The 11,577-nt window shown below is 38.3% G+C and overlaps 1 protein-coding gene across 4 annotated transcripts in view; it reads right to left on the bottom strand.

Annotated features, from left to right (window-relative positions):
* USP25 (ubiquitin specific peptidase 25) overlaps positions 1–11,577 on the bottom strand; it is an 87,512-nt gene that overhangs the window by 34,965 nt on the left and 40,970 nt on the right. For all 4 annotated transcript variants that reach the window (XM_042456911.1, XM_042456912.1, XM_042456913.1 and 1 more), the window contains 5 exons: positions 11,114–11,251; positions 9,233–9,309; positions 8,829–8,902; positions 5,824–5,972; positions 3,849–3,976 (listed from right to left, as the gene is read on the bottom strand). In XM_042456911.1, the coding sequence (XP_042312845.1) occupies positions 3,849–3,976; positions 5,824–5,972; positions 8,829–8,902; positions 9,233–9,309; positions 11,114–11,251 (566 nt within the window). The remainder of the gene's footprint in view (positions 1–3,848; positions 3,977–5,823; positions 5,973–8,828; positions 8,903–9,232; positions 9,310–11,113; positions 11,252–11,577) is intronic.

Genomic DNA, 11,577 nt, shown 5'->3' with positions numbered 1-11,577 from the left:
TAATTTCTAAATAATATAATGAAGATACACCTTTACTGGAAAGGGCTGTTAATATCTCCTTATGAAGACTTTTTTGTGTGTGCTATTCCCCTTTTATGGACTCCTAACAAAAACACATTTTTTTTAAAAAAGTGAGTAATAGCAAATCCTTGCTGAGGGGTACAGATCCAGTGGTGTGTGGGCCTAACAAAATGTCTTGCGAGATGTGTTGTCTCCCTTGGGCAAAGATCCATGATGTGACAAAGAGGCTGACAAGACTTGTCAAGCCTACTGACCATTACCCCTTTCCTTTGGTTCATGTGGGAACCAATGATACTGCAAAGCACAGCCTTCAGAGTATCAGAAGGGATTATCAAACTCTGGTAGGAAGCTGAAAGAGATGGATGCAAAGGTTGTTATCTCATCTCTTCTCCCAGTTGAAGGGTATGGTCCAGGGAGGGAGAGGAAAATAGCAGAGGTGAACAGTTGGCTCTGCAGATGGTGCCGCCAAGAATAATTTGGATTTTTTGGATCATGGGCTGCGGTTCCATGAGGGGGGACTTCTGGCAAGGGATGGGTTGCACCTCACCCCAGTTGGCAGAAACGTTTTTGCCAATAGTCTTAAATATTTGATCAGGAGAGCTTTAAAATGAATTATATGCAGGAAGGAGGCAGTATTTTGGAAGGCAGGGTTGGAGATAATAATCAAGGGCTGGAGATAATCATCAGACTGTTATAGAGGGAACAAGGCAAATAGTGCAAGGACCTAACAGTGAGAGGCAAAAAAAACAACAACCCTTACACAGACAGCAAGTGGGGAGGACCCTCGGTTTTAGATGTCTCTACATGAATGCACAGAGCATGAGAAATAAAAAGGATGAATTTGAACTCCTAGCACAACATAGGAAATATGATACAATAGGAATCACTGAAACCTGGTGGGATGACTCTCATGATCGGAATGTAGTAATAACATTTTTAACAGAAATAGACCAAACAAGAAAGGTGGAGGAATAGCACTATATTTCAGGGAAGTTTAAACCTATGAACTGGTCCAGACTTATATTTTGGAAGTCAAGTGTCCAAGTCAAACTGAGGAACTGGATGATACCTTTCTAGAACAGACAAGCAAACACTCATAAAGGAGAGATGCAATAGTGATGGATGACTTCAACTATCCTGATATTTGCTGGAAGTCAAATTCAGCCAAAACTTCAAGGTCTAGCAAATTCCTTACATGCCTGGAAGACAATTTTATTGTTCAAAAGGTGGAAGAGGCAACAAGGGGGTCAGTTCTAACCAACAGGGATGACCTGGCTAATGGGGTGCAAGTGGTGGGATGCTTAGGTGGGAGTGATCATGTTCTCCTGGAATTTGTTATAAAGTGGAAAGGAGAAGTCAGGCATAGTCAGACACACATCCTAGACTTTAGGAAAGCTGATTTCAGAAAACTGTGGGAAATACTATAGGTGATCTCGTGGTCAGGAATACTAAAAGAGAAGGGAGTTCAGGATAGATGGGAGTTTCTCGAAAGGGAAATATTGAAGGCACAATTTGAAACAGTTTCAATCAGGAGAAAAAATGGGAGGTGTCTCCGGGGCCAGATGAACTACATGCAAGGGTATTAAAAGAGTTGGCAAATGTAATTTCAGAGCCATTGGCAATAATCTTTGAGAATTCCTGGAGAACAGGAGAAGTCCCAGCAAACTGGAGGAGGGCAAACATTGTCCCCATCTTCAAAAAGAGAAGAAAAGAGGATCCCAACAACTATCGTCCAGTTAATCTGACATCCATACCGGGAAAGATTCGAGAGCAGATCATTAGAGAGTCTGTGAACATTTAGAAAGCAATTCCATAATCACAAAAAGTCAACATGGGTTTCTAAGGAACGAGTCATGCTAGACTAATCTGATCTCCTTTTTTGATATAATTACCAGCTTGGTATACAAAGGGAACGCTGTAGATATAGCATATCTGGATTTCAATAAGGCCTTTGACAAGGTCCCCCATGATATTCTTGCAAACAGTTTAGTAAAATGCGGGCTAGACAATGCAACTGGATTTGTAATTGGCTGACCGGCCGAACCCAAATGGTTCTCAACAATGGCTCCATCATGGAGACAAATGACCAGTGGGGTGCCACAGGGTCTTCTCCTGGACCCAGTGCTATTCAACATCTTTATCAATGAGTTGGATGAAGGAATAGAGGGCATGCTGATCAAATTTTCAGATTACACCAAATTAGGGGGAGTAGCTAATACCCCAGAGGACAGGATGAAAATTCAAAATGACTTTAATAGATTAGAAAGCTGGGTCAAAGCTAACAAAAGGAATTTCAACACAGAGAAATGTAAGGTACTATACTTATGGTAAAATACTGAAATGCAAAGGTATAGGATGGGGGACACTTGGTTTAAGGAGATTCCATGTGAAAGGGATCTAGGAGTCCTAGTAGACCACAAGTTGAACATGACTCAACAGTGCGATGCAGCAGCTAAAAAGGCCAATACAATTCTAGGCTGCATCAATAGACGTATAGTGTCTAGATCAAGGTAAATAATAGTGCCACTCCGGTGTCTTGCTTTGCTGCGCGAGGGAGCTTCAGCGGACAAACCACATGGCTCCCTCGCGCAGCAAAAAGGACCCGCAAAAAGTGGGTCCATCTTGCAGCGTCATAAAAGACGTCGCAGTGCGCCAATGGTTCACTCGTGATGTCCTTATGATGCCGTGATGTGCGGACGCTAAGCGTCCGTTGCGTCAAAATGGCAGCGCCCGTGTAAATAGGGCACCGCCATTTTGCCACTGCCAGTACGTACTAGGCTAACCCTAGTACGTACTAGGGTTAGGGAGCGTCTGAATGTTGCACGCTCCTTAACCCTACTGTCGCCGCTGCCACACTACATTTTGCTGGTCTGTATCCCGCCATGGTCAGGCCTCATGTAGAATACTGTGTTCCAGTTCTGGGCAACACAATTGAAAAAGGATTTTGACAAATTGGAGCGTGTCCATAGGAGGGCAACTAAAAAGGTTCTGGAAATCATGCCTTATGAGGAAAGACTTAGGGAGCTGGGTATATTTAGCCTGGAGAAGAGACAGTTAAGGGGTGATATGATAGCCCTCTTTAAGTATTTGAAGGGGTGTCACACTGAGGATGGAGCAAGCTCATTTTCTGCTGCTCCAAAGACTAGAACACGGAATGGATGCAAGCTCCAGGAACAGATAATCCACCTCAACATTTAAGAGGAACTTTCGGACAGTAAGAGCTGTTTGACAGTGGAACATGCTCCCTCGGAGCACAGTGGGGTCTCCTTCCTTGGAGATCTTTAAACAGAGACTGGATGGCCAGCTGAGATTGGTTTCTTATCTCTTTCCCCCCATTATAACCGTAAAATAGCCCATAAAGAATTAATCATTTTTCTGTATTTGGCAGGTAAATTCGTAATATCAAAATTTTGAAAAGGACACCAGGATCCTTTAATATATCACTGGAAAAGCAAGGTCTGGAATCAGCTTTTAATGAAACTGCAATAAGTGCATACAGATAATTGACAAATTCTACAACATTTGGTCTCACTTTATTCAATATATAAATTAACACACTAATGAGCCACAGCTTTAAAAATACATGCTAATTTATGCAATGCTGCATTACATCCTGCTATCTTAATCAAAATTTAAAATTTGTTGCAATTATATAATATATATTTCTAAAAATTTTACTCTATCCTGTAAATTTTTGTTGTTGTTAAATAATTAAATTTATTTAAAAGAAATATTAATACATCAAATGACTGGTTAGTGCTTTCTGTATACAGTATTGCAGTGCAGGTTTTATAGCTGAGACAGAGAATTACACAATATGATTTTACCTGTCCAGGTATAAAACTTGAGGGAATTCTAATTTGTTGTGTATCTTTTCTGGCCTCCCCAACGCCTGATTGAATTCAAATCTTGAGAGCTCAAAAGTTAAGACAGGAGGAAGCTCAGTAAACCAGTGCTGTAAAAAAACAAAACACAAGAATAATTTCATTTCAGGTACAGTACATTCTCTTCAAAGGAAAGTTTCTCTTCAACTCATTTGAGCAAAAACATGATTGGGAGAATATTATCACTGTAAATTTTCTGTAGCACATTATCATTTACAGCTGAATATTTTTATAAATAAGCTGTTAATAAAAATTCTATTTGTCCATATATGTGCAAAAGTCTACCTATTTTGAAATTAATGTTATTCAACAGGTATATACAGATAAAATTTGAAAACATATGTTTTCTTATATTAAGGTGTATGTGACTAGCTTCTCTTCTACCTCTTGTATCTCCAACTAGGAAAAAACACACTGCTATGAGGTTGTCTGTCTTCATCTTCTTCTTATTATTATTCCTCCTCCTTTTTTTAAAGTGTCTTTTCTTAGCTTTCTTCAAGATCAGTATTTGTTTCAGACCACACTCTAAAACACAGCAGTAGTGCTACTATAGTTTTATATTCACATTCAGATTTAATCAAAATCTATGCTTTGATATTTCTTCTCTTGCAGTAGCTGGCAATTTTACAGCAAAGAATTTCTACTTCACAACTGATTTCCTTTGTTTATTCAGTGAATAATTTTGTGAACTGATTTTTGTTCAAATTAATTAAAATGCTAAAATAACATGATATTTCTCTATTTATTTACTCATTTGAGAGAGGAGGAAATTTAACACTTTTTCTGTGTGTTTTATCTAGATATTTAATCCAAATTACTGACCTCAGCATATAATAATCAAAATGTGTCAGATGCATATAATTTCAATTTTTGTAGTGTCTGCTTTTCTAGAAAATGAACAGATCTTTAATCCAACTCACTAGGCTGAACTCTGGATGCAGTAAATATGCACTGAGAAACACTTTAGGAAAGATGTTATCCTAGTACCTTAGAGAAAATCAGGACAAAAAAATGAAAGATGGTGTTATCTACCAAGAAAGGCCATTTTTTATGGAAAGAACTCTAGATGTTACTGAGAAACAAACTCCTACGGCATAGGAAATGTCGACATGTAAGAAAACATTAAATAAACTGGTTGAGACCTTTTAATATTACTACTGGAAGGCTTTGACAAGCAGAAGCTCTTGCTCAGCACCAGTAACATTATCCACTCTCATAACACTTTTCTATTGGGCAAACTGGCATTTTTATATGTACTCCAGTAACAAGAGTATGCAGTCTGGAGATATAACATGCCTGACATTAGAGTGATATAATTAAGCCTTTAACATTTACATCTCCTTCTGATCATCCTTTCATTTTTACTGTAAAAATGAAGAGGTTGTGAACTATAACCCAAAAAGGGATATTGAAGTAGAAAGAACTGTAAACTTGCCAACTGTAAATTGAAGCAGATTTCTGAGATGTATCAAGATGGTCAAAGATGCCCACTTCTCAGTATACAAAGTTAAAAGAAGCTTCTCCACATAAATTAATAGGTTAACACAAAAACATATACTAACCATGAAGATACCTATTGGGAACATTGTTCTATTTCATTGCCACTTGAAACATGACAATAGATAAACAGCCCATGGAAATATGCAATTTCAATTTATTTTAAATATCACTTTTAAAAAAGAAAGAAAGAAAGAAAGAAAGAAAGACAGAAAGAAAGAGGGTACTCTGTGTCCCACTGATCCAAATAAACATACAACATGTGACACTTTTACTTTGGGCTGAAACAGAAGCCATGTCTCATCAGAGTAAATAAATGGTCTGCCAAAATATTTTGCAATTGTGTCATCTATATTTTAAACCCAGTCAGCATCATGGGAAGGGTTACAGATGTCTCCAGAAGCCTAAGCATGTCACTCACCTCCTGGCCAGACTTCCCAGAATTTTCTGAGTGTAAGGATTCAATTTCCCCTTCAATCATGGCGGCTTCTAGGCACTCATGGAGATCTTTGAAACCATTAACTTGAAGTGGGTACTGGCCAAACATTTCTGCATTTTCAAATTTCTTTCCTTATCAAAAGAGGCATGCATTAAGATTTCAACAATAAAACATTTATCATCATGTATTTATTATTTATTAATTAAAGTATTTATATCCTGCCTATATCTAAAGATCTTAGGATGACATACAAATAAAATCAATATAAACAGAGTAAAACAAGTTAAACAATAAAATAATTTAAACAGATCAAAAATGGATTAAACATGTTAGGAAGGTAAAACATATAAGAACAGTCTAAAATCATGCAAGAGATCCTATAACATCTACTCAGTCACACATATATAACTAAGTAGGTCTGTCCTCAGTATCCACTGGGGTTTGGTTCCAGGACTCCCCCTGGATACCAAAATCTGTGGATGGTCATGTACTATTATATACAATGGAGTAGCAAAATGGTGTCCTTCATATAAAATGACAAAATCAAAGTTTGCTTTCTGGAATTTTGAGTATGTGAATATTATCAAACCGTGGTTGGGTTGACTCTGTGGACGTAGAATCTGACAGAGGTCAGACTGTAATGCCTCCTGGTCCAAACCACCACCACCACCATCATCATCACCACCGATCTAACAACCAGAAACTGTACAGACAGATGGAAGTCTGTTATTCTGTTGATATGAGCACAGTAGGCTGATATTTTTAGTCCCTTCCCACCAGAAACAGGATATTTTTCAATTCCTCATTAAACTGTAGATAGCTGGCAGAAGCTCCTGTACTCCAATCAGCATCAGACCAGGCCCCCTCACTCAGTGCAGTTGAGCTAGGTTTGGGTGGCCATTTGCAATCATGCCAACAGGACTATGGTTGTGAATAAGCCATTGTGAATACAGTTCAGTTACAGATCTGTAACTCTAGGTTATAAATCCATAATTGCAATACATGACAGCAGCCCATATATATAAATATTTGTGAGTGAATCACTAAAGTCCCAACCAGCAATATATATGTGCACTATAGAAATGCATCTGATTTCATACCAGTTTCTAGATTATAATAGTTTAAATAAGCTGGTTAACCCGAATCTGACTGATTTGCCCAACAGTATCCATATGTCTGGTGTAAGAAGGAAAACTTTAAATGACAGGTGGGCCCTATGATAGCATGTTGCAGCATTTCTCTCTCCCCCAGTAAGGGTTGAAACAGATGGCCCTAAAGGGGCAGCATCACGCCGCCCCTTTCAGCACTGGATCGGGGCCACGGCAACTGCCCTGATCAGGCACTCCTTTCTTGGGGGGGAAGGGTGCCCTTGCCACCGCTGTTTTTAGGTGGCGCAGCATGTGTAAACACCATGCTGCCAAAACGCCATGAAGCTGCCTCATGTGCAGTTAGCCATGCAGCTTCCCAACGACATGGGGGAGGAATCAGAGTGTGCGGCATCTAAATGCCACGCTCAGAACCCACCCAACCCAGCGCTTGCTGGCAGTCTGTTTTGTCCCTAAGAGAGGTTTTGGCACACCCAGCTGGCAAAGAGGTTTCTAGATGGGAAAACAAAGGGGTCTTTTTTCAACCTCCATTGAAAATTTTGTCATGATCAGCTGTTTACAGCATGACTGAATCTATAAATTAGTGGGAAGAGTGATTCTAGAAAGCGGGAAAGAATTACTTTCCTCCTCTTAAAATAGCCTTTTATAATACTGATGTAGCAGTTTAAGTGTTGGATTAGGACTCAGAGAAACCAGGGTTCAAATCCTCAGTCACAGAAACCCACTAGCTGATTTTGGGCAAGTCACACTCTTTCACCTTAGAGGAAGACAGTGGCAAACTTCCTCTGAACAAATCTTGCCAAAAATCAGAGAAGGCTTGAAGGCACATTAATAGCAAAAAAGTACACAGAGGAGTTTTCATACCACTGCTGTAAAACAACCAGAAAATATTAACCACCACCTCTAAAATGTTAAGGGCCTAAGAAGACCAATTCTTCCCTCTTGTCCCACTGCTTCAGGTCATGTTTTCTTTCCTAGCAATAACTATTAGTTGAAGTTTCTCTTCAACTATTAATGTTCTGTGCATCCTGTACATACAAATCCTTGTCAGACTGTTTGGGTCATTTAAACATGTTATCTCTTCCCCTCATCCCCACCCCCACCCTCAATTTACAGTTAAACACTTCTGCATACCCATAGAGGTCCCTAAGTATACAGAAACCACTACTGTATTTTAACTGCAATGTTTTCACCTTCAAATTGATAGGCTTTCAAGTAGCTAATAGAGAGGTTATTGGGCTGGGACCCATATCTACATTATGTATATCCAAATGGCTTGGTACTTTATACCCCAATGAAGCAAACTTTTTTTTTTTACAGCAACTCTCTGTATCATGTCAAGCCGCTTTTGGAGGAATATTTTCGAAAGGAGTTTGTCATGTGTCACTAGGAGTTGCTATTTAACACCTAACATCTATTATCCTCACCTGAGCAGGCAGAACTGGCTGGGAAACCTTAAGATCTTGGCCAATATTCAAACTTTTGGAACTTCCTCACTGACATCAAGTAGGACAGGCAGTTCTAGGGGCTTAATGAGAATGTGTATGCAAAGCTATTTGATGCTGAAATCAGGCCCCATGGTGGACAAACAGATCGTAAAGAGTACTTTCCATAATCTGTTATGAAATATTTGCAAACAACTTTAAAAATATTGGTGGAATGTTATGCCAGCAGTTTAACATATACTGTTAAGCAATGTTCTGTTGAAGCTGCAGTAATCTGAAGGATGCCAAACATTTTTCTCATATAATTTTCACTTTATTTTTTCTCCAAACAAACTTTAAAAAAAAATCCACAAATTGTATGCACTGCTTTCCTTCACCATTAACATTCTGATGGAGGAAATGTGGCTACAAGAATGTTCCCCCTCAAGAGCAGTACCTTCAAGAACGCCAACTGCCAAAAACCGCCCATAAAACAACTCTACCATCGGGTTCTTTGGCTTCTCTCCATCCCTGAAGAGACAAATGCATATTTTAAGAATGTATGTTCTTAATGTACAATATCTGGAGTTAAAAAAATCTGTTTATTTAAAATGTTCAGCAATACAGCTTTTATTCTAAAAATTAGAGCTAACACAATCTTTCAAGTATCATCCAATAATGAATCCCATACTGGATACACTGGAACATTTTTATTGGTATAAATGAGGACCACATTAAATTTCGGGGGGGGGGGGGGGAGCATTGAGGGGATGATTAGGTGAAACCCTCCTCAACCCTAAGTAAGTTTCTGTCATGTAGAAAACCAGGCTATCCTACTAGATTTTTAAAATGGTTACTTACTGTTCTTCTTCAGCTTTCATTTGGAAGGCATCTTCTAACCAGTCTAATAACTTATGTGTGAACTCACTGACATCTTGCTGTTGAGAAACAGTGAACAAACATATATTCACATCTAGTATTGTATGTGAGTGATTGCAACAGATTCTGTGCAAATGACAGCTTTAATATTTGTAGATGCTAGTTCTGCTATGACTTATTCAAAAAGGCAAGTCATATCTTCCTTAGAAGTATGACTCTGTGGACTGTAAACATATAACCTCTTTGGGCTGCAAGCCTTTCAAGCAAAAGGACACTAGTAATTTCAATAGCAATATAGTAACAGAAGCTTCATTTATATACCACTTCATACTGCCTAAGCAGTCCCTAAGCAGTTTACAACTGTAAGCTAATACTCAAGAACATTATAGGCCTAATATTTTAGTTCTAATGAGAGTTATACAGAAACTTAGGGGCAGTGCAGACCGCCCCTTTTACAGTCAGATTGGGGCCATGGCAACCACATGCTGTGGCCTTGATATGGCCTTTGCAGGGCGCAAAAGGCGTGATAGCCACAGCTTTACAGTACTTCTTTGGACGCAGTGCCAGAGGAGCACCGTGACACTGTGTGTCATGTGGTGCAGCATCACACCGCCCCTCCTTCAATCCAAGTTGATACACTTTTTATTATAGCTTTAGAGGTGAAGTCTACCATGATTGAAATTACTAAAAAAGTTGAAATACCATGGGCATAAGGCACCTAGTTTTTAAGCTACTCTTCAGATCTACAGATGCTCAGAAACCAATGCAAAATACAGATTTTTTTTTTAAATCCAAGATACACACACACACACACACACACACACAGAGTGGAACCTTGTTATATGCTGGGGTTTGGTTCCAAGATCCCTCATGGATAACAAAATCCACATATGCTCAATTCCCATTAAATATAATGACACAGCAAAATGGTGTCTCTTATAACAAATAGAAAATCAAGGCTTGTTATTTGAAATTTATACTTTTTTTGAACATTTTCAAACCATGGATTCTTGAATCCGTGTATAAATAATCCGTGTATAAGAAGAGCCAAGTGTGTGTGTGTGTATACATACACACACACACACTCACACACACACACACACACACACACACACATATATATATAGCCCATTACATTACATCTTTTATATATACAGTACAGCCAAGAAATAACATTTTTCTTTATAGCACTAAAAAAATTAGTGGAATGATTCCCAAACTTTTGTTGTCTGGATGTTTGAGATGTCAGATTGCAGAAATCCTGTCTATTGGCGAAGCTGCGAGGAGCTTCTGAGAGTAGAAGTCCAAAACACCTGGAGGACCAAAGTTTGGGAACCACTAAATTACATATGGATTATATAAACATTACAAATGTTGCCTTTGGGATCATTTGAAAGTCTGACAATGTTTTGTAGCATTTCAAAATACTGATGAAAGATGAGTATCATCCATCGGAAGTAAAAAGGGCCACCACTAATCAAAAATTATGCCAGACAGTGGTTAAGAAACACACACATCTACAGGATTCTGAACGAAGAGTATTAAACTGATATCTTATACCATGTCACTAGTCAGGTAATCAATTAAGAAAAATGAAAAGAGAAGTCTCACACATTTTTGTATTTGTATTTGTTTACTGCAGTTATATATTCATACACTGTTCCTTAATCACTTATAAACATCAGCACTTTAGGTTTTAAGAGCACTCTGACAACTGGTTAGTAATTTATCAAAAACTTATAACACTATGTGAAGGAAAATAAAGACGTTTTAGACAAAAATCAAAATCAAAATCTGAATTTAACCCCACCATGGCCCTAAATTTACTATTATTTCTATTCAAAGTAAGATAAAATACATTACCTGCTGGGAATCATTCGATTTGAATGCATCTTTAAGGATTTCAACAGCCCTCGAAGGATCAACGTATTTTCTTTTTGAACCAGCAAGAAGTGCAAACAGGTATCTTAGTTCACGCATAAAAGGCAAATTTCTATGTTCCTATATTTGGAATAAGTTTGAATAATACATTATTTTACTTTATTAATTTCACTTTCTATTGCTATTCAATTATAGCTTCTGAATCCCTTCTGCATAGTGAAGCTACCAAGAATAGTGTTCAACACCAGTCTATCAAAAAGGAGTAAGAATATTCTAAAAACTAAACAAATGGACAATTGATAAGATCTCAAAATCAAACACAGATATGGTATCTGGGGGTCAGGAAATATTTCTTAGCTCTCTAAGCCAGAACTGATTCTGTTCCATGCAAAGGACATTAATGACCCATATAAACTTGTGAACCAGCCACAGTGTCAGCTACTAAA

The sequence above is a fragment of the Sceloporus undulatus genome, chromosome 3, assembly GCF_019175285.1.
Source record: "Sceloporus undulatus isolate JIND9_A2432 ecotype Alabama chromosome 3, SceUnd_v1.1, whole genome shotgun sequence".
In the NCBI taxonomy this organism is placed as follows: Eukaryota; Metazoa; Chordata; class Lepidosauria; order Squamata; family Phrynosomatidae; genus Sceloporus; species Sceloporus undulatus.
Note: the sequence above shows the minus strand (reverse complement) of the source record. Positions and strands in the feature narration are given on the sequence as shown.